The 23,358-nt window shown below is 39.1% G+C and overlaps 1 protein-coding gene across 5 annotated transcripts in view; it reads left to right on the top strand.

The window, feature by feature from the left end:
* The window catches only part of sds22 (protein phosphatase 1 regulatory subunit sds22), a 48,491-nt gene that overhangs the window by 12,352 nt on the left and 12,781 nt on the right, over positions 1–23,358 (top strand). For all 5 annotated transcript variants that reach the window (XM_070102910.1, XM_070102907.1, XM_070102906.1 and 2 more), the window contains 2 exons: positions 5,031–5,086; positions 7,891–8,087. In XM_070102910.1, coding sequence (XP_069959011.1) covers positions 5,031–5,086; positions 7,891–8,087 — 253 coding nt within the window. The remainder of the gene's footprint in view (positions 1–5,030; positions 5,087–7,890; positions 8,088–23,358) is intronic.

The raw sequence follows: 23,358 nt of genomic DNA, 5'->3' as shown, positions 1-23,358 counted from the left end.
GGGTCTATTCCTTCCGTCATGTCGTTCACAAATATGTACCAGAAGCAGCACTGGTCCTAGGACTGACCCCTGTGTGTGTGTGTGTGTGTGTGTGTGTGTGTGTGTGTGTGTGTGTGTGTGTGTACATACGTACGTACTCGCCTAATTGTATGTACTCGCCTAATTGTGGTTGCAGGGGGTCAAGACTCTGCTCCTGGCCCCACCTCTTCACTGAACGCTACTAGGTCCTCTCTCTCCCTGCTTCATGAGCTTTATAATACCTTGTCTTAAAGCTAGGTATGGTTCCTGCCTCCACTACCTCACTTGCTAGACTATTCCACTTCCTGACTATTGTAGACAGCCTGTACTGTCAGAACACACAGCCTAGCCGTCTGCTCTAACTAGTTCATATTTTGCGGCATTTAGGTGCTGCCCTCTGTAGGCTCACCCAGGTCAGTGGGGGGCTCAGCCCATCCGCTCTCACTCCTAGGCCGACCGACTTGAGAGACACAAGTGCTCCCCCTCCACGGACTGGCTTGCGGTCACTCCCTCACACTGCCCATTGTGTACTCACTCCTATCCAATTAAAGCCAAACTAGTCCACGGCCGTATCATTGCTACCTACGCTACCTTCATCGGCACTAAACCGCTGTTCAGCAGTAAGAACAGCAATAACAGCAAAAAAGTACTCCCAGCTCTCTCTCGTGGGATGGCCCTGCCCGGGCCATGGGCACAACACAAGCCTGTGTACCCACCACTACTTAACAATAAACAAAGAAGCCTCCGAAGTTTATCATTAACCACCCGCTTTCAGCCCTACCAAACAAAACCGTTATACTACTCTATGGCTGAAGAAATACTTCCTAACATCTCTTTGACTCGTATGAGTCTTCAGCTTTCAATTTTGACCCCTTGTTTGTGTGTCCCATTTCTTGAACATCCTGCCTCTGTTCACCTTATCTATTCCTCGCAGTATTTTGTATGTTGTTATCATGTCTCCCCTAACCCTCCTGTCCTCCAGTGTTGTCAGGCCGATTTCCCTTAACCTTTCTTCGTAGGATGTATGTGCATGTGTGTACATGTGTGTGTGTGCGCATGTGTATGTGTGCATGTATGTGTGTGTGTGTGTGTGTGTGTGTGTGTGTGTGTGTGTGTGTGTGTGTGTGTGTGTGTGTGTGTGTGTGTGTGTGTGTGTGTGTGTGCACTCGCCTAGTTGTGGTTGCAGGGGTCGAATCATAGCTCCTGGCCCGCCTCTTCACTGACCACTACTGGGTCACTCTCCCTGCACCATGAGCTTTATCATACCTCTTCTTAAAGCTATGAATGGATCCTGGCTCCACTATATCACTTGCCAAACTGTTCCACTTCCTGACTACTCTGTGACTGAAGAAATACTTCCTAACATCTCTGTGATTCATCTGTGTCTTCAGTTTCCAACTGTCCCCCCTTGTTGCTGTGTCTCATCTCTGGAACATTCTGTCTGTCCACCTTGACAATTCCTTTCAGTATTTTATATGTCATTATCATGTTCCCACTATCTCCTGTCCTCCAGTGTCATCAGGTCGATTTCCTTTAGCCTATCCTCATAGGATATACCCCTTAGCTCAGGAACTAGTCTTGTTGCAAACCTTTGCACTTTCTCTAGTTTCTTTACATGCTTGACAAGGTGTGGATTCCAAACTGGTGCCTCATGCTCTAATATGTGCCTAACGTACACAATGTACAGGGTCCTGAACGATTCCTTGTTAAGATGTTGGAATGCTGTTCTGAGGTTTGCCAGGCGCTTATTTCTTGGGTGGCATTGAAAATTGGGTTGGGCAAATGTTTTGTTAGTGGGATGAATTCTAAAGGACCTGCCTAGTATGGGCCAACAGGCCTCCTGCAGTGTTCCTCCTTTCTTATGTTCTTATGTAAAAGGAACAATACTGTATGTAAAATATTGAATACAATTTTTTAGAAAAAATTAGCTGAAATTAGATTCAGAATATTATGGCTTAGAAATGCATTAATTCATTTTACATCATTTCTTATGGGAAGATATCTTCCGAGTACCAAACAGTTAATTTACGATGAATTTTCTTGAAGTTGGAGCCCTAGTATATATTTTACATTTTTAATTATTTCTATGGATGATAGTTTAATATTGAAGCTAAATTTTATACATATAGTTTGAATGCCTTGTATTACAATGAGAGATTTAGATGTATGAGGTCAGGATGTAATTTTACCAGGTACGTATTTCATAATATTACAATATCAAGAAAATTTCTTTGATTGCTAAATTCCAATCATGAAAACAGTTCCTTTTATTTTTTTTTTTTGACTCTTGGATAGCTTGTAAACAGTGGTACAGTACATACAATCCTGCATATATATGTATTACACAGTGAAGAGTTTTTACGAGGATAGTGAGGCTCAAGTTAGAGTATGTAGGAAAGAGGGAGATTATTTCCCAGTAAAAGTAGGCCTTAGACAAGGATGTGTGATGTCACCTTGGTTGTTTAATATATTTATAGATGGGGTTGTAAGAGAAGTAAATGCGAGGGTCTTGGCAAGAGGCGTGGAGTTAAAAGATAAAGAATCACACATAAAGTGGGAGTTGTCACAGTTGCTCTTTGCTGATGACACTGTGCTCTTGGGAGATTCTGAAGAGAAGTTGCAGAGATTGGTGGATGAATTTGATAGGGGATGTAAAAGAAGAAAATTAAAAGTGAATACAGGAAAGAGTAAGGTTATGAGGATAACAAAAAGATTAGGTGATAAAAGATTGGATATCAGACTGGAGAGAGAGAGTATGGAGGAGGTGAATGTATTCAGATATTTGGGAGTGGACGTGTCAGTGGATGGGTCTATGAAAGATCAGGTGAATCATAGAATTGATGAGGGGAAAAGGGTGAGCGGTGCACTTAGGAGTCTGTGGAGACAAAGAACTTTGTTCTTGGAGGCAAAGAGGGGAATGTATGAGAATATAGTTTTACCAACGCTCTTATATGGGTGTGAAGCATGGGTGATGAATGTTGCAGCGAGGAGAAGGCTGGAGGCAGTGGAGATGTCATGTCTGAGGGCAATGTGTGGTGTGAATATAATGCAGAGAATTCGTAGTTTGGAAGTTAGAAGGAGGTGCGGGATTGCCAAAACTGTTGTCCAGAGGGCTGAGGAAGGGTTGTTGAGGTGGTTCGGACATGTAGAGAGAATGGAGCGAAACAGAATGACTTCAAGAGTGTATCAGTCTGTAGTGGAAGGAAGGCGGGGTAGGGGTCGGCCTAGGAAAGGTTGGAGGGAGGGGGTAAAGGAGGTTTTGTGTGCGAGGGGCTTGGACTTCCAGCGGGCATGCGTGAGTGTGTTTGATAGGAGTGAATGGAGACAAGTGGTTTTTAATACTTGACGTGTTGTTGGAGTGTGAGCAAAGTAACATTTATGAAGGGATTCAGGGAAACCGGCAGGCCGGACTTGAGTCCTGGAGATGAGAAGTACAGTGCCTGCACTCTGAAGGAGGGGTGTTAATGTTACAGTTTAAAAATTGTAGTGTAAAGCACCCTTCTGGCAAGACAGTGACGGAGTGAATGATGGTGAAAGTTTTTCTTTTTCGGGCCACCCTGCCTTGGTGGGAATTGGCCAGTGTGTTAATAAAATAAAAATAAATATTTAATATGTTTCATATGAAAATAAGTAAAATGTACTTGTGTATTTACATTTGTACAGTATCTTCCAGTCAGTGAAAATTTGTTTGTGTTTGTGTTGACTGTGTTGAAACTCAGGTTTGGTCCGGATCGTAACATCTGCAGGGCCCTCAAGAAATGCCTTGTTAAAAAATTGCTACTACTACAGTTAAACAAGTAGTGAATAGCAGGGCCTTACTGTACAGTCAGTACTAAACATTTGTACTACAGTAAACAGTTAAAAAAAAGTTAAACAAGCCGGGTCACTACATGGACAAGACCCAGGCTCGGACGCCACTGGTGAATCATATACATGTTAAACAAATTGAAAACTTTACATTCCACATGGCATCCAACCAGTTACCACTGTCATAGAAAGTGCCCAAAAATATTAGGTGATACTCCATTTTTTATTATATCATACCTGGTTTGGGGGGTCAATGCCCCTACAGCCTGGTCTGTGACCAGGCCTCATGGTGGATCAGGGCCTGATCAACCTGGTTGTTACTGTTGGCCACAGAAATTCTTTACAAACATATCAGATATAAAAATTGCATTTGTAGGATCAACTTAAATTAAAAATGTGTATGCTCATTTCCATGAAGCACCATCCCAGCTGCTGCTGTACACTTTCCATGGGATGGAGGGAGGATAACTGGGGCAGTCATTCTATGCAATTTCATGAATGCAAGAATGAATTAGCATATCCTTCTACCAAGAATTATAATAAACTAATAAAAATAATTAATAATAAATGTTTATAATATTAGCAACATAAATTATGCCCCAAAGATTGGTTTATTTCATAGTTTCTTACTAGGAAGATGCCATAGTTATGCAGAAATGCAGAGTATTTTGGATAGACTGATGTTAGAATTTAAAATTACATGGCATTAAATGGTTAAAGTTAGATTATTTGAAGGCCAGGTTCAACATTAACTAAGTTGTTTGAAGTGAAAATTGTGAAGTGCAGTGATCAATTTTTTTGTTAACATGCTGGCTGTCTCCCGCTAAGGCTGAGTGCCCCCTGCCCTCCCCCTCCCCCCAAAAAAAAAAAATCGCCATCATTCACACATATCACTGTTTTTACAGAGGCGTGCACATATGACAGTTCAGATGTCACTCCAAAGATCAGATCTCCCAAACCCCAAAAACTGTTCATTAAAGCAGTGCTGTTAAAAGGAAGGGACAGTAACACAGGAGCACAATGACAATTTTAGTGTTAAAATTTTTGGGGGGTTAGAAATATATTGATAGCAGAGAGACAAAGTGCATGAATGTGAATGCTGAATTTAGGTTTAGATTTAGATTATTTCCAATCACTGCATTTCAAAATATACAATAATCAATTTTCATAAATCTAGTCTTCTTGTTTTTTATGTATTTCTACAGCTGATCCGGATGAGGGTGAAACGGAAGATCTAGTCATCCTTGACCCCAATGCAGTGGTGAGTTCCATTGCCTGCATCTTTTTAACATACTATCTCCCACAGAGGAAGGGTGACCCAAAAAACAAGGCAACACATTCAGTATCATACATTCGATAGCTATTTTACCAAAAGTGTACGTTTTTTTTTTTTTTTTTTTTTTTTCTCTCTCAACAAGTCGGTCGTCTCCCACCGAGGCAGGGTGACCCAAAAAAAAAAAAAGAAAGAAAATCCCCAAAAAGAAAATACTTTCATCATCATTCAACACTTTCACCACATGCACACATTATCACTGCTTTTGCAGAGGTGCTCAGAATACAACAGTTTAGAAGCATATACATATAAAGATACACAACATATCCCTCCAAACAAAAGTGTACGTACTGACATTATAATTAAAATGATCCTCTGATCTGTAACATTTCCCCTCCTTTCCCTCATCTCCTTTCAGGGTGTAAGCATTGTACTTTCTACCTCCAGGACTCAAACCTGGCTAACCAGTTTCACTGAATCCCTTCATAAATGATACCATGCTCACACCCCTGCAGGATGTCAGGCCACTGGTATACAGTGGTACCCTGAGTTTCGAACTGCTCCCAACTCGACCAATTATGTAAGTGTATTATTGTAAGTGTTTTTGTAGGTATATTTTTGGGGGTCTGAAACGGACTAATCTAATTTACATTATTCCTCATGGGAACAAATTCGTTAAGTAACGGCACTCGAACGGTCTTCTGGAACAAAGAAAGTTCGAAACGAGGGGTTCCACTGTATCGGTATATATCCTGGTAACATGATTTTCACACGTATAAGGCTTAAAAAAATATTTTTGATAAGTATCACTGAATAACCATTGATGGCAGAGTTAAAATTTTGACATTGAAATTGTTGAATATAGTTGCTAGTTAGGAAGTTTATTAACTAAGAACGTTAGCTATATACAACCTCCCATCACTTAACCCTTTCAGGGTTGACAGGCCCTCTCCCACACCTGTTCTCAGGGTTGCCAAATTTTCAAAAAAAAAAAAAATTATTTTTTCTTATGAAAAGATAGAGAATCTTTTCCCGATCATAATGACACCAAAAGTATGAAATTTGATGGAAAACTTACGGAATTATGTTCTCATGAAGTTAGCGGTCGCGACGATGTTTATGCATCGGCGATTTTGCCCACTTTGAGCCCTTTTTCGGCCAATTCCAGTGTACTAGTCGACAAAATTCATAACTATTTTGCTAGAACTCCATTTTTTCTATCGAATGAGTACAGGAAACCACCCATTTACCGATTTCAACTATCCAATAAAGTGGTCAGAATTTAGCAATTTTGCCAATTTCACACAAATTTCAAAAGATGCCAATTTCCAAATAGGGTCCAGAATAAACATGAAAGACATTCCTGGCACTAAAATAACATTTCCTCTGTTCATTAGTCACATCCCCAGGCCCCTCTTACATTTCTTTTGCTTTCCACTTTGAATTTTTATTCTCACAAAAAAAATAGAAGATTTACTGTTATGCAGACTACTGTATTAGTGTAGAAATGGTATAAATAATATCAGCACACTTGTGAAAGAATATTAGGTTCACCAGTTGACGTTTAATAGATGCGCGGCATGATTTGTTTACTTTTGAACTTTGGCAAAAATTGAACATTTCTGCTACTTTGAGCTCAATTTCAAGGTACTTTTCATTGTGAAACCAATCAAAATCATCTCAATTTCTGTAATATGCCTTCCATTCTATAAAATAAGACCAGGAAAACTAGAATACAACCATAAATACCATACGAAAATACAGTGCAAAGTTGCTGTTTTAAACCAAAAACATGGTCAAAGTTTTTTTTTCTCATTACGCACTGTGTGCTGCAGGATTTTTTTTATACTGTGCACACTGACCACATAGACCCATTCTTTCATATGCAGGCCTACCAGCTTTCTCTTGCTAGATTTGAGGGCGCTAGAATTTATGCATACTAGTACGTCAAAAACCCTGGCGCGTAAGCCACACTAGTACGTCAGAAACCCTGAAAGGGTTAATGCCAGAGTTCCGTTCCTAAAAACCACATTGGTAAACGAATTTGTCACTAAGCAAGGAGCATACTATAATGATAGTGGGTTTGTGTCAACCATCTATTGTTTTAATGTCACTGTTGCACCATTTATAACATTTTTAGTATATTTTTAAATGTTTATACAATAGTGTACTCTATATTGTAATAAACAGAATAGAGGAAATCTGCTCTAATATACATTATTTAGTCATGTATACTGGTCAGAGAGCCTGTGGCAAGTCAGAGTTGTCGATAAACGAGTACGTCACTAAGTGAGGAGAGGCTGTAGATCAGACGGTTTATTGTAATGCAGTAGTAAAATGTCAGCATGCCTGTTGCATTACATAAATCTTAGGCACGAGTAATAAAGAATATATGATGTTATATGTATCACATAATTCCTTTAGCATTATTGTAGTTACATGGCATTTATGTTGAGGGAGACTTTAAAATCTTATTTTTTTTTTTTTAATCACTACTGTATATATTATTTACTTAATGACAGCATTTGGAGTTAGTCACCATGAGACACAGGCATGCTTCTCTTTACTGCAATAGTTTGATTAATATCACTGTGTGTGTATTTTTTTTTTTTTTTTATGAAGGCAGAGAAACTGCAATTTAAGCTTACCACATTGAACAGTGTAATGATCAATAGATAGTTTTGCTGTCATGAATTCCTGAAGCTAAGACACTTTTTGATCCTCACTGTGTTGATTGTTATATGTAGTGACATAATTTGTCAACAGAGTTATAATACTTAATATCTTTTCAGGAGGTTGACTTAAATCACCGCCGCATTGCCAAGATAGAGAACCTGGAGTCACTGACTTGTGTAGAGACACTCTGTTTGCGATGGAACCTTATTAAAAGAATTGAAAATCTGCATACACTTACCATGCTCAAGGAGTTGGAATTGTATGATAACCAAATTAACGTTATTGAAAATCTGTCTGCGCTCATCAACCTTGAGTAAGCTGATATTTCAAGTTACTCTAAATCCTTGATTAATGCCTGGGTTGCATTCCTGAAAAATAGTGCTTAACTTAAAATAGCTTTACATGAAGTGAAGGATTTATGGAAAAAATTAGGGTTACATTCTAGACAACTTCAAATTCCCCAGACAATTTTTTATTTTTTTTTATTATCACACTGGCCGATTCCCACCAAGGCAGGGTGGCCAGAAAAAGAAAAACTTTCACCATCATTCACTCCGTCACTGTCTTGCCAGAAGGGTGCTTTACACTACAGTTTTTAAACTGCAACATTAACACCCCTCCTTCAGAGTGCAGGCACTGTACTTTCCATCTCCAGGACTCAAGTCCGGCCTGCCGGTTTCCCTGAACCCCTTCATAAATGTTACTTTGCTCACACTCCAACAGCACGTCAAGTATTAAAAACCATTTGTCTCCATTCACTCCTATCAAACACGCTCACGCATGCCTGCTGGAAGTCCAAGCCCCTCGCACACAAAACCTCCTTTACCCCCTCCCTCCAACCTTTCCTAGGCCGACCCCTACCCCGCCTTCCTTCCACTACAGACTGATACACTCTTGAAGTCATTCTGTTTCGCTCCATTCTCTCTACATGTCCAAACCACCTCAACAACCCTTCCTCAGCCCTCTGGACAACAGTTTTGGTAATCCCGCACCTCCTCCTAACTTCCAAACTACGAATTCTCTGCATTATATTCACACCACACATTGCCCTCAGACATGACATCTCCACTGCCTCCAGCCTTCTCCTCGCTGCAACATTCATCACCCATGCTTCACACCCATATAAGAGCGTTGGTAAAACTATACTCTCATACATTCCCCTCTTTGCCTCCAAGGACAAAGTTCTTTGTCTCCACAGACTCCTAAGTACACCACTCACCCTTTTCCCCTCATCAATTCTATGATTCACCTCATCTTTCATAGACCCATCCGCTGACACGTCCACTCCCAAATATCTGAATACACTCACCTCCTCCATACTCTCTCCCTCCAATCTGATATCCAGTCTTTCATCACCTAATCTTTTTGTTATCCTCATAACCTTACTCTTTCCTGTATTCACTTTTAATTTTCTTCTTTTGCATACCCTACCAAATTCATCCACCAATCTCTGCAACTTCTCTTCAGAATCTCCCAAGAGCACAGTGTCATCAGCAAAGAGCAACTGTAACAACTCCCACTTTATGTGTGATTCTTTATCTTTTAACTCCATGCCTCTTGCCAAGACCCTAGCATTTACTTCTCTTACAACCCCATCTATAAATATATTAAACAACCACGGTGACATCACACATCCTTGTCTAAGGCCTACTTTTACTGGGAAATAATCTCCCTCTTTCCTACATACTCTAACTTGAGCCTCACTATTCTCGTAAAAACTCTTCACTGCTTTCAGTAACCTACCTCCTATACCATACACCTGCAACATCTGCCACATTGCCCCCTTATCCACCCTGTCATACGCCTTTTCCAAATCCATAAATGCCACAAAGACCTCTTTAGCCTTATCTAAATACTGTTCACTTATATGTTTCACTGTAAACACCTGGTCCACACACCCCCTACCTTTCCTAAAGCCTCCTTGTTCATCTGCTATCCTATTCTCCGTCTTACTCTTAATTCTTTCAATAATAACTCTACCATACACTTTACCAGGTATACTCAACAGACTTATCCCCCTATAATTTTTGCACTCTCTTTTGTCCCCTTTGCCTTTATACAAAGGAACTATGCATGCTCTCTGCCAATCCCTAGGTATCTTACCCTCTTCCATACATTTATTAAATAATTGCACCAACCACTCCAAAACTATATCCCCATCTGCTTTTAACATTTATATCTTTATCCCATCAATCCCGGCTGCCTTACCCCCTTTCATTTTACCTACTGCCTCACGAACTTCCCCCACGCTCACAACTGGCTCTTCCTCACTCCTACAAGATGTTATTCCTCCTTGCCCTATACACGAAATCACAGCTTCCCTATCTTCATCAACATTTAACAATTCCTCAAAACATTCCCTCCATCTTCCCAGTACCTCTAACTCTCCATTTAATAACTCTCCTCTCCTATTTTTAACTGACAAATCCATTTGTTCTCTAGGCTTCCTTAACTCGTTAATCTCACTCCAAAACTTTTTCTTATTTTCAACAAAATTTGTTGATAACGTCTCACCCACTCTCTCATTTGCTCTCTTTTTACATTGCTTCACCACTCTCTTAACCTCTCTCTTTTTCTCCATATACTCTTCCCTCCTTGCATCACTTCTACTTTGTAAAAACTTCTCATATGCTAACTTTTTCTCCCTTACTACTATCTTTACATCGTCATTCCACCAATCGCTCCTCTTCCCTCCCGCACCCACTTTCCTGTAACCACAAACTTCTGCTGAACACTCTAACATTACATTTTTAAACCTACCCCATACCTCTTCGACCCCATTGCCTATGCTCTCATTAGCTCATCTATCCTCCAATAGCTGTTTATATCTTACCCTAGCTGCCTTCTCTTTTAGTTTATAAACCTTCACCTCTCTCTTCCCTGATGCTTGTATTCTCCTTGTATTCCATCTACCTTTTACTCTCAGTGTAGCTACAACTAAAAAGTGATCTGATATATCTGTGGCCCCTCTATAAACATGTATATCCTGAAGTCTACTCAACAGTCTTTTATCTACCAATACATAATCCAACAAACTATTGTCATTTTGCCCTACATCATATCTTGTGTACTTATTTATCCTCTTTTTCTTAAAATATGTATTACCTATAACTAAACCCCTTTCTATACAAAGTTCAATCAAAGGGTTCCCATTATCATTTACACCTGGCACCCCAAACTTACCTACCACACCCTCTCTAAAAGTTTCTTCTACTTTAGCATTCAGGTCCCTTACCACAATTACTCTCTCACTTGGTTCAAAGGCTCCTATACATTCACTTAACATCTCCCAAAATCTCTCTCTCTCTCTCTCCTCTACATTCCTCTCTTCTCCAGGTGCATACACGCTTATTATGACCCACTTTTCGCATCCAACCTTTACTTTAATCCACATAATTCTTGAATTTACACATTCATATTCTCTTTTCTCCTTCCGTAACTGATCCTTCAACATTACTGCTACCCCTTCCTTTGCTCTAACTCTCTCAGATACTCCAGATTTGTTCCCATTTATTTCCCCCCACCAAAACTCCCCTACCCCCTTTAGCTTTGTTTCGCTTAGGGCCAGGACATCCAACTTCTTTTCATTCATAACATCAGCAATCATCTGTTTCTTGTCATCTGCACTACATCCAAGCACATTCAAGCATCCCAGTTTTATAAAGTTTTTCTTCTTCTCTTTTTTAGTAAATGTCTACAGGAGAAGGGGTTACTAGCCCATTGCTCCCGGCATTTTAGTCACCTCTTACGACACGCATGGCTTACGGAGGAAAGATTATTTTCCACTTCCCATGGACAATAGAAGAAATAAAGAAGAACAAGAGCTATTTAGAAAAAGGAGAAAAACCTAGATTTTTTTTTTTTTTCAACAAGTCTGCCATCTCCCACCGAGGCAGGGTGACCCAAAAAAGAAAGAAAATCCCCAAAAAGAAAATACTTTCATCATTCATCACTTTCACCACACTCACACATTATCACTGTTTTTGCACAGGTGCTCATAATACAACAGTTTAGAAGCATATACGTATAAAGATACACAACATATCCCTCCAAACTGCCAATATCCCAAACCCCTCCTTTAAAGTGCAGGCATTGTACTTCCCATTTCCAGGACTCAAGTCCGACTATATGAAAATAACCGGTTTCCCTGAATCCCTTCACTAAATATTACCCTGCTCACACTCCAACAGATCATCAGGCCCCAAGTATCATTCGTCTCCATTCACTCCTATCTAACACGCTCGCGCACGCTTGCTGGAAGTCCAAGCCCCTTGCCCACAAAACCTCCTTTACCCCCTCTCTCCAACCCTTTCGAGGACGACCCCTAACCCTCCTTCCTTCCCCTATAGATTTATGCTTTCCATGTCATTCTACTTTGATCCATTCTCTCTAAATGACCAAACCACCTCAACAACCCCTCTTCTGCCCTCTGACTAATGCTTTTATTAACTCCACACCTCCTAATTTCCACACTCCGAATTTTTGCATAATATTTACACCACACATTGCCCTTAGACAGGACATCTCCACTGCCTCCAACCGTGTCCTCGCTGCTGCATTTACCACCCAAGCTTCACATCCATATAAGAGTGTTGGTACCACTATACTTTCATACATTCCCTTCTTTGCCTCCATAGATAACGATTTTTGACTCCACATATACCTCAACGCACCACTCACCTCTTTTCCCTCATCAATTCTATGATTAACCTCATCCTTCATAAATCCATCCGCCGACACGTCAACTCCCAAGTATCTGAAAACATTCACTTCTTCCATACTCCTCCTCCCCAATTTGATATCCAATTTTTCTTTATCTAAATCATTTGATACCCTCATCACCTTACTCTTTTCTATGTTCACTTTCAACTTTCTACCTTTACACACATTCCCAAACTCATCCACTAACCTTTGCAATTTTTCTTTAGAATCTCCCATAAGCACAGTATTTTCAGCAAAAAGTTACTGTGTATGTATATATATATATATATATGCATGTGCGTGTCTGTGAAGTGTGACCAAAGTGTAAGTAGGGGTAGCAAGATATCCCTGTTATCTAGCGTGTTTATGAGAGAGAAAAAGAAACCAGCAATCCTACCATCATGCAAAACAGTTACAGGTTTCTGTTTCACAGTCATCTGGCAGGACGGTAGTACTTCCCTGGGTGGTTGCTGTCTACCAACCTACTACCCAGACAACTCTTTACGAAATTCTACCTTGTTCAAAATACCTGTACATTCCAGTTGTCATTCCTTGTTGACATGGAAGTGCATGGAGAGGCTTAATGTGAACCTATTAGGGTTAGGCTGTGGTTCTTGTGTTGATGTGGATGCAGATTTTCAGTAGTTGATAATTGTATTGTATTGGTGAGGTATTCCATAATGTATGTTTGGTCTATTTTACCCTGCAGTGCTTTTAACCCTTTGAGGGTCCGTGCCATAAATCTACGGCTTTACGTTGAGGGTCCAAACCGTAGATCTATGTCATGAGCTCAGCTCACTCTGATAAGCTGTGAGCGGTAAATTTTGGCCTAGATATAAGAGAATACATCTATGTGGTATGTGTGCACCACATAAACAAATTCTGCAGTACATAGTGCATAATGAGAGAAAAAATGAAACCGTAATTTTCTATTAAAACAGCGACTTTGCAGTGTTTTTTCGTATGTTTTTATAGTTGTATTTGCGATTTCTTGGTCTCATTTGATAGAATGGAAGATATATTACAGAAATAGAGATGATTTTGATTGGTTTTAGCACTGGAAATGGCTTGAAACTGAGCTCAATGTAGCAGAAATGTTAAATTTTTGCTGATGTTCAAGAGTAAACAAATGACCTCACACGTCTAATACACGCCTGCTGGTGGGTCTAATATACGTTCACAAATGTAGTGATATTATTTATACAATTATTACAATATTGCATAACAGTAAATCTTCTACTTATTGGTTTGAATAAAAATTCATTATGTGAATTAAAAATCAAAATGGAATTCATTAGTAAAGCCTGAAAACGTAACTAATGAACAGAGGAAATGTTAGTTTAGTGCCAGGAATGCCTGCATTGTTTATTCTGGACTCTGTTTTGAAATTGGAGTATTTTGAACTTTTCATTAAATTGGCCAAATTACCAATTTTCGATCACTTTATTTTGTAGTTGAAACAGTCGACTTGGCAAATTCTTGTGCTCAATCGATAGAATAGAAGTAATACTAGTGAAATAGCTAAGAATTTGGTTGACTGGAATAATGTAATTGGCCTAAAATGGGAGTCAAAGTCGGCAAAATCTCCGGTGTGTAAATATCACTGACACATCAAAATTTGCGAGAGCATAATTTTGTCAATTTTCCATCAAATTTCATAATTTTTGTTTTATTATTTTCAGAAAAAGATTCTCTGCCATTTCATAAGAAAAAAATAACAAAATTATTTTTTGAAAATTCTTGGACACAGGTGCACACTTTGAAATTTGGCCTCTGGACCCTGAAAGGGTTAACAGCTGATAAGGCATCATCAGTTGCTTCAGACACTGCTTAGGAGTAACACTTCTAGGTGTTCCAGAGTCCTCTTTGATGAAAAAAGTCTGCAACTTTATCATTAACATGGAATCTAACTGAGAATTGAGGTCTTTCAGTAGTTTGTTCTTCTACACTTTGTTTTTCACCCTCTTCTAAAAGTTCATTAACATCTTCAGGCATATCTTCAAGGTCCTCACATCTCATAATCATTGCCAGAGGCAGTTTCCTGGACCTGACTCATTACTGAGAAAAAACACTGAAATTATTCACCACAGAAGGCTATATGCAAGATTACAGGCATGTCTTGCTACTTCTACTTACACTTAGGTCACACTACACATACATGTACACATTTATTTATACACACTCATCTGAGTTTTCTTTGATTTTATCTTAATAGTTCTTGGTCTTATTAATTTTCCTTTTATATCCATGGGGAAGTGGAATAAGAATCTTTCCTCCGTAAGCCATGCGTGTTGTAAAAGTCAACTAAAATGCCGGGAACAATGGGCTAGTAACCCCTTTTCCTGTAAAGATTACTAAAAAGAATAAGAAGAAGAAAATTGTCAAAGTGGGAAGTCTGAATGTGCGTGGATGTTGTGCAGATGATAAGAAAGAGATGATTGTGGATGTTATGAATGAGAAGAAGCTGGATGTCCTGGCTTTAAGTGAAACAAAGCTGAAGGGGGTGGGAGAGTTTCAGTGGAGAGGAATAAATGGGATTAGGTCAGGGGTTTCAAATAGAGTTAGAGCTAAAGAAGGAGTAGCAATAATGTTGAAGGATAAGCTATGGCAGGAAAAGAGGGACTATAAATGTATTAATTCAAGGATTATGTGGAGTAAAATAAAGATTGGATGTGAAAAGTGGGTTATAATAAGCGTGTATGCACCTGGAGAAGAGAGAAGTGTAGAGGAGAGAGAGAGATTTTGGGAAATGTTGAGTGAATGCGTGGGGAGTTTTGAATCAAGTGTGAGAGTAATGGTGGTTGGGGATTTTAATGCTAAAGTGGGTAAAAATGTTATGGAGGGAGTAGTAGGTAAATTTGGGGTGCCAGGGGTAAATGTAAATGGGGAGCCTTTAATTGAGCTATGTGTAGAAAGAAATTTGGTAATAAGTAATACATATTTTATGAAAAAGAGGATAAATAAATATACAAGGTATGATGTAGCACGTAATGAAAGTAGTTTATTAGATTATGTATTGGTGGATAAAAGGTTGATGGGTAGGCTCCAGGATGTACATGTTTATAGAGGGGCAACTGATATATCGGATCATTATTTAGTTGTAGCTACAGTTAGAGTAAGAGGTAGATGGGAAAAGAGGAAGGTGGCAACAACAAGTAAGAGGGAAGTGAAAGTGTATAAACTAAGGGAGGAGGAAGTTCGGGTGAGATATAAGCGACTATTGGCAGAAAGGTGGGCTAGTGCAAAGATGAGTAGTGGGGGGGTTGAAGAGGGTTGGAATAGTTTTAAAAATGCAGTATTAGAATGTGGGGCAGAAGTTTGTGGTTATAGGAGGGTGGGGGCAGGAGGAAAGAGGAGTGATTGGTGGAATGATGAAGTAAAGGGTGTGATAAAAGAGAAAAAGGTAGCTTATGAGAGGTTTTTACAAAGCAGAAGTGTTATAAGAAGAGCAGAGTATATGGAGAGTAAAAGAAAGGTAAAGAGAGTGGTGAGAGAGTGCAAAAGGAGAGCAGATGATAGAGTGGGAGAGGCACTGTCAAGAAATTTTAATGAAAATAAGAAAAAATTTTGGAGTGAGTTAAACAAGTTAAGAAAGCCTAGGGAAAATATGGATTTGTCAGTTAAAAACAGAGTAGGGGAGTTAGTAGATGGGGAGATGGAGGTATTGGGTAGATGGCGAGAATATTTTGAGGAACTTTTAAATGTTAAGGAAGAAACAGAGGCAGTAATTTCATGCACTGGTCAGGGAGGTATACCATCTTTTAGGAGTGAAGAAGAGCAGAATGTAAGTGTGGGGGAGGTACGTGAGGCATTACGTAAAATGAAAGGGGGTAAAGCAGCTGGAACTGATGGGATCATGACAGAAATGTTAAAAGCAGGGGGGGATATAGTGTTGGAGTGGTTGGTACTTTTGTTTAATAAATGTATGAAAGAGGGGAAGGTACCTAGGGATTGGCAGAGAGCATGTATAGTCCCTTTATATAAAGGGAAAGGGGACAAAAGAGACTGTAAAAATTATAGAGGAATAAGCTTACTGAGTATACCAGGAAAAGTGTACGGTAGGGTTATAATTGAAAGAATTAGAGGTAAGACAGAATGTAGGATTGCGGATGAGCAAGGAGGTTTTAGAGTGGGTAGGGGATGTGTAGATCAGGTGTTTACATTGAAGCATATATGTGAACAGTATTTAGATAAAGATAGGGAAGTTTTTATTGCATTTATGGATTTAGAAAAGGCATATGATAGAGTGGATAGAGGAGCAATGTGGCAGATGTTGCAAGTATATGGAATAGGTGGTAAGTTATTAAATGCTGTAAAGAGTTTTTATGAGGATAGTGAGGCTCAGGTTAGGGTGTGTAGAAGAGAGGGAGACTACTTCCCGGTAAAAGTAGGTCTTAGACAGGGATGTGTAATGTCACCATGGTTGTTTAATATATTTATAGATGGGGTTGTAAAGGAAGTAAATGCTAGGGTGTTTGGGAGAGGGGTGGGATTAAATTATGGGGAATCAAATTCAAAATGGGAATTGACACAGTTACTTTTTGCTGATGATACTGTGCTTATGGGAGATTCTAAAGAAAAATTGCAAAGGTTAGTGGATGAGTTTGGGAATGTGTGTAAAGGTAGAAAGTTGAAAGTGAACATAGAAAAGAGTAAGGTGATGAGGGTGTCAAATGATTTAGATAAAGAAAAATTGGATATCAAATTGGGGAGGAGGAGTATGGAAGAAGTGAATGTTTTCAGATACTTGGGAGTTGACGTGTCGGCGGATGGATTTATGAAGGATGAGGTTAATCATAGAATTGATGAGGGAAAAAAGGTGAGTGGTGCGTTGAGGTATATGTGGAGTCAAAAAACGTTATCTATGGAGGCAAAGAAGGGAATGTATGAAAGTATAGTAGTACCAACACTCTTATATGGGTGTGAAGCTTGGGTGGTAAATGCAGCAGCGAGGAGACGGTTGGAGGCAGCGGAGATGTCCTGTTTAAGGGCAATGTGTGGTGTAAATATTATGCAGAAAATTCGGAGTGTGGAAATTAGGAGAAGGTGTGGAGTTAATAAAAGTATTAGTCAGAGGGCAGAAGAGGGGTTGTTGAGGTGGTTTGGTCATTTAGAGAGAATGGATCACAGTAGAATGACATGGAAAGCATATAAATCTATAGGGGAAGGAAGGCGGGGTAGGGGTCGTCCTCGAAAGGGTTGGAGAGAGGGGGTAAAGGAGGTTTTGTGGGTAAGGGGCTTGGACTTCCAGCAAGCGTGCGTGAGCGTGTTAGATAGGAGTGAATGGAGACGAATGGTACTTGGGACCTGACGATCTGTTGGAGTGTGAGCAGGGTAATATTTAGTGAAGGGATTCAGGGAAACCGGTTATTTTCATATAGTCGGACTTGAGTCCTGGAAATGGGAAGTACAATGCCTGCACTTTAAAGGAGGGGTTTGGGATATTGGCAGTTTGGAGGGATATGTTGTGTATCTTTATATGTTTATGCTTCTAGACTGTTGTATTCTGAGCACCTCTGCAAAAACAGTGATAATGTGCGAGTGTGGTGAAAGTGTTGAATGATGATGAAAGTATTTTCTTTTTGGGGATTTTCTTTCTTTTTTGGGTCACCTTGCCTCGGTGGGAGACGGCCGACTTGTTGAAAAAAAAAAAAAAAAAAGAAGGCTATAATTATTTTGAGCCTGCATGTGTGGTTCATTAGGCCACTTCATTTCTTAACACCTTGAGGTGTGCAGGTGCATCTAGGTTGTTAAATTTATGCCAGAACTCTTGACATGCCAGTCTTAGAGCTGTCATCGAATGCTGCAATAAGTTTTTTCATTGCCTGGGCAGTAGCACTTATATGTCTTAACAATGGACAATAGCTATGTTGAAGACTTCATATTGGAGGTAAAAATACAGCCTTCACATTTGGATCAACAGACTGCAAGATTTCAGGATGACAATGGAAATTCTCAAGAGTAAAGAGAACGTTGAATGCAAAGTTGTTTCTGGACAGGTACATCTTAATTGCAGAAATAAAATAAAATCATCCATGCTACCTTGTTAGACCACCAAATAACAGGCAAACAGATTTTGTTTGATTTTTTAAAGCATTTGGATTCTCTGCTTCATAAATTTAACATAGGCTTGCACTTGAAATCGCTTGTTGCATTATCATAGAGAAGCAAGCCGAAACAGTCCTTAGCTGCCCTGAAACTAGGTGCAAATTTTTCTTGCTTGCTGATGCAAGTTCTTGATAACAGGCACTTCTGACTTTGTTCTGTGTCGTCAGTATTAACCCTTTTACCATCCCGACCTTCAAAATTAACACCTTGTGTCCACATATAAAAAAAAAGTTTCTAAAATGGTAAAGATTTTCTTTTCTAAAGGTAATGACACCAAAAAATAAGAAATTTGATGGAAAACTTATGGAATTACAAAGTTACCGGTCTGGGTGTAGTTTATGCATTGTCGATTTTGCCGACTTTGAGTCCTATTTTAAAGCCATTGCTCAGTTTGACAATGTTTTTAGCTATTTTGCACCAGATACTGCCCATTTAACTATCAGAAATGCCTTATAAAGTGCATAGGAGTTGGTAATTTAACTAATTTTATGCAAAATTAAAAAATCAAATTTAACAAGTCCAAAGTAAACACTGTAGACATTCCAAGCACTGAAACAGCATTTCCTCTGTTCATTAATCATGTCCCCAGTCCTCTCCTATTTTACATTTGCCTTCCATTTTGAATGCATCACACAAAAAATTTGAAGATTTGTCCTTTTTCTTAGATAAAATATAACCAGGAATTATTGGTCATGGTTTACAGTGTCCCAATAATTTAATCAGGCCTAGTAAAAGCCCATAAAAACAGATTGGGATGTAGTGGGAGCCTTGCCTGTTATCAGGAAAATTGGTAAAAATCAAATATTTCTGCTATTTTGAGGCTGATTACAAGCTATTTTTGGTCCTGGAAACAACAAAAATCATCTCTGTTTCAGTAGTATGTGTTCCATTTCATTAAATGATAAAAGAACAGCCAATAAAGCCATAAAAAACCATCCTAGCAAGCACCTCAAATTTGCTTTTATCAAACACAAGGTCAGAGTTTTACTTTTCCCATGATGCCCCATGTGGGGTAGAAGTTTTTTTTTATTTTTTTATATCATGCACACTCACTGCACAGACCCATTCTCTCATATCTAGGCCAAAATTTGCCCCTCACAACTTACCTGAGCTCATGACAAAGATCTACATGCAGGACCCTGGCATCAATAATGTAGATCTACATGAGTGAAAGGATTAAACACTTGTTTGGGACATTTCCCATGGCAACTTGATAGCTGATGCACTCCTACCGCTAACCTTACACTGGGAAGTTAGTTATGCCTCTTAATAAAACTTTCAAACCATCCAGCACTAAACATGTACAGTATTGTTCTGAAGGTGCCTTTAGGGAACCTTTTCTTGTTTTCTCCTCAGTCCACACATTCAGAAACTTTTTCCTTTTATTTTGCTGTATTGACACATCTTTTTCATTCTGCTTAGCACATCACAGTCTGCACAAGTCATTGCACAACTTATTTTCTCTCGCCAAAAGAGTGGGCATTTCCATTATACATGCACTACCTCTAAACATTTCTAAATTGTCAACTTCCTTTGATTCTGTCAGAGATTCCCATTTCTCTCTTTAGCACCTTTAGCATCACTAGTATTCCTTTTGGGTCCCTGGCAAATATCCAGAGATAAGATGGGGTGAGAAAAAAAAATTCAAAATTGCTTAATAAATTTTTTTTTTTTTTTCAACAAGTCGGCCATCTCCCACCGAGGCAGGGTGACCCAAAAAAGAAAGAAAATCCCCAAAAAGAAAATACTTTCATCATCATTCAACACTTTCACCACACTCACACATTATCACTGCTTTTGCAGAGGTGCTCAGAATACAACAGTTTAGAAGCATATACGTATAAAGATACACAACATATCCCTCCAAACTGCCAATATCCCAAAATGCAATATGGGTGGCAGTGTGAGAAGGGATGGTGCTGTGCCCAGTGTGGGTTGGAAAACTTCTGCTGTGCAGGCTCCCACAAACTTGCAAGTACATTTACACCAGTGCTGATTCTTTTATGCTTTATGGTGCACAATATTGAACATTTTAACACTATGACTTTATGGCTGCAGTTACTCAATAGAGTTAATATAATATCTCATTAATTGAGGGTTTATTATATTTTACTATACAGTAATCATTGTAAATTGTTGAGAAAGTATTATGTATAATTTGATGTTTATTGGATACCAAGTACTTAATGTTAGTTTGCTTTATATGAATTTTATTTATGTTGATTATGTCTTGGGCTTGAAGTAGAATTAGCCAGATTACAATACAGTACATAACTTTTTTTTTTAACACACTGGCCATCTCCCACCGAGGTAGGGTAACCCGAAAAAGAAGAAACACAGTAATATTGTATGTTTATTATATATTATATGTGAAAAAGTTAATGGTAAATGACTGCACTTGGTAGATATATTCATACAAGGATTAGTCAGTATTTTATAGTTCCAAGTTTACATTATATTAATCATTTCAAGGAATGATTTTGAAGGAATTTGAGCAAACATATTTAACGGCAAACAAGACACTCTGAGGTTGAGGAGCCCCCCTTCCCCTTCATTTTGACTGGTTAAATTTTGGAAAAAAAGATAAATGGTACTTCTGCCTCCAAGATGCTGGGTAAATTTTCGAGACTTATTTTTGGGAAAAAAACGATAACTCCCCTTTTCCGTGGATCAATCTTGATTTCCTTCCATTCATCAGGCACTTTATAAGTAGCATTTACTGATTAGCATAAAATTAATAAAATCGTTAGCTACTCTCTGAGAGCATGCCTTGTATTTTTCAGTTTCCATAAATTCACAACAGGTAAATTTTCCATCTCTGTATATATTTTTTTTTTTTTTTTCAACAAGTCGGCCGTCTCCCACCGAGGCAGGGTGACCCAAAAAAGAAAGAAAATCCCCAAAATGAAAATACTTTCATCATCATTCAACACTTTCACCACACTCACACATTATCACTGTTTTTGCAGAGGTGCTCAGAATACAACAGTATAGAAGCATACACATATAAAGATACACAACATATCCCTCCAAACTGCCAATATTCCAAACCCCTCCTTTAAAGTGCAGGCATTGTACTTCCCATTTCCAGGACTCAAGTCCGACTATATGAAAATAACCGGTTTCCCTGAATCCCTTCACTAAATATTACCCTGCTCACACTCCAACAGATCGTCAGTTCCCAAGTGCCATTCGTCTCTGTTCACTCCTATCTAACACGCTCACGCACGCTTGCTGGAAGTCCAAGCCCCTTGCCCACAAAACCTCCTTTACCCCCTCTCTCCAACCCTTTCGAGGACGACCCCTACCCCGCCTTCCTTCCCCTATAGATTTATATGCTTTCCATGTCATTCTACTTTGATCCATTCTCTCTAAATGACCAAACCACCTCAACAACCCCTCTTCTGCCCTCTGACTAATACTTTTATTAACTCCACACCTTTTCCTAATTTCCACACTCCGAATTTTCTGCATAATATTTACACCACACATTGCCCTTAAACAGGACATCTCCACTGCCTCCAACCGTCTCCTCGCTACTGCATTTACCACCCAAGCTTCACACCCATATAAGAGTGTTGGTACTACTATACTTTCATACATTCCCTTCTTTGCCTCCATAGATAACGTTTTTTGACTCCACATATACCTCAACGCACCACTCACCTTTTTTCCCTCATCAATTCTATGATTAACCTCATCCTTCATAAATCCATCCGCCGACACGTCAACTCCCAAGTATCTGAAAACATTCACTTCTTCCATACTCCTCCTCCCCAATTTGATATCCAATTTTTCTTTATCTAAATCATTTGATACCCTCATCACCTTACTCTTTTCTATGTTCACTTTCAACTTTCTACCTTTACACACATTTCCAAACTCATCCACTAACCTTTGCAATTTTTCTTTAGAATCTCCCATAAGCACAGTATCATCAGCAAAAAGAAACTGTGTCAATTCCCACTCCTCTCCCGAACACCCTAGCATTTACTTCCTTTACAACCCCATCTATAAATATATTAAACAACCATGGTGACATTACACATCCCTGTCTAAGACCTACTTTTACTGGGAAGTAGTCTCCCTCTCTTCTGCACACCCTAACCTGAGCCTCACTATCCTCAAAAACTCTTTACAGCATTTAATAACTTACCACCTATTCCATATACAGTGGACCCCCGGTTAACGATATTTTTTCACTCCAGAAGTATGTTCAGGTGCCAGTACTGACCGAATTTGTTCCCATAAGGAATATTGTGAAGTAGATTAGTCCATTTCAGACCCCCAATCATACACGTACAAACGCACTTACATAAATACACGTACATAATTGGTCGCATTCGGAAGTGATCGTTATGTGGGGGTCCACTGTACTTGCAACATCTGCCACATTGCTCCTCTATCCACTCTATCATATGCCTTTTCTAAATCCATAAATGCAATAAAAACTTCCCTACCTTTATCTAAATACTGTTCACATATATGCTTCAATGTAAACACTTGATCTACACATCCCCTATCCACTCTGAAACCTCCTTGCTCATCCGCAATCCTACATTCTGTCTTACCTCTAAGTCTTTCAATTATAACTCTACCGTACACTTTTCCTGGTATACTCAGTAAACTTATTCCTCTATAATTTTTACAGTCTCTTTTGTCCCCTTTCCCTTTATATAAAGGGACTATACATGCTCTCTGCCAATCCCTAGGTACCTTCCCCTCTTTCATACATTTATTAAACAAAAGTACCAACCACTAGGTACCTTCCCCTC

The sequence above is a fragment of the Cherax quadricarinatus genome, chromosome 5, assembly GCF_038502225.1.
Source record: "Cherax quadricarinatus isolate ZL_2023a chromosome 5, ASM3850222v1, whole genome shotgun sequence".
NCBI classification, from domain to species: domain Eukaryota; kingdom Metazoa; phylum Arthropoda; class Malacostraca; order Decapoda; family Parastacidae; genus Cherax; species Cherax quadricarinatus.
Note: the sequence above shows the minus strand (reverse complement) of the source record. Positions and strands in the feature narration are given on the sequence as shown.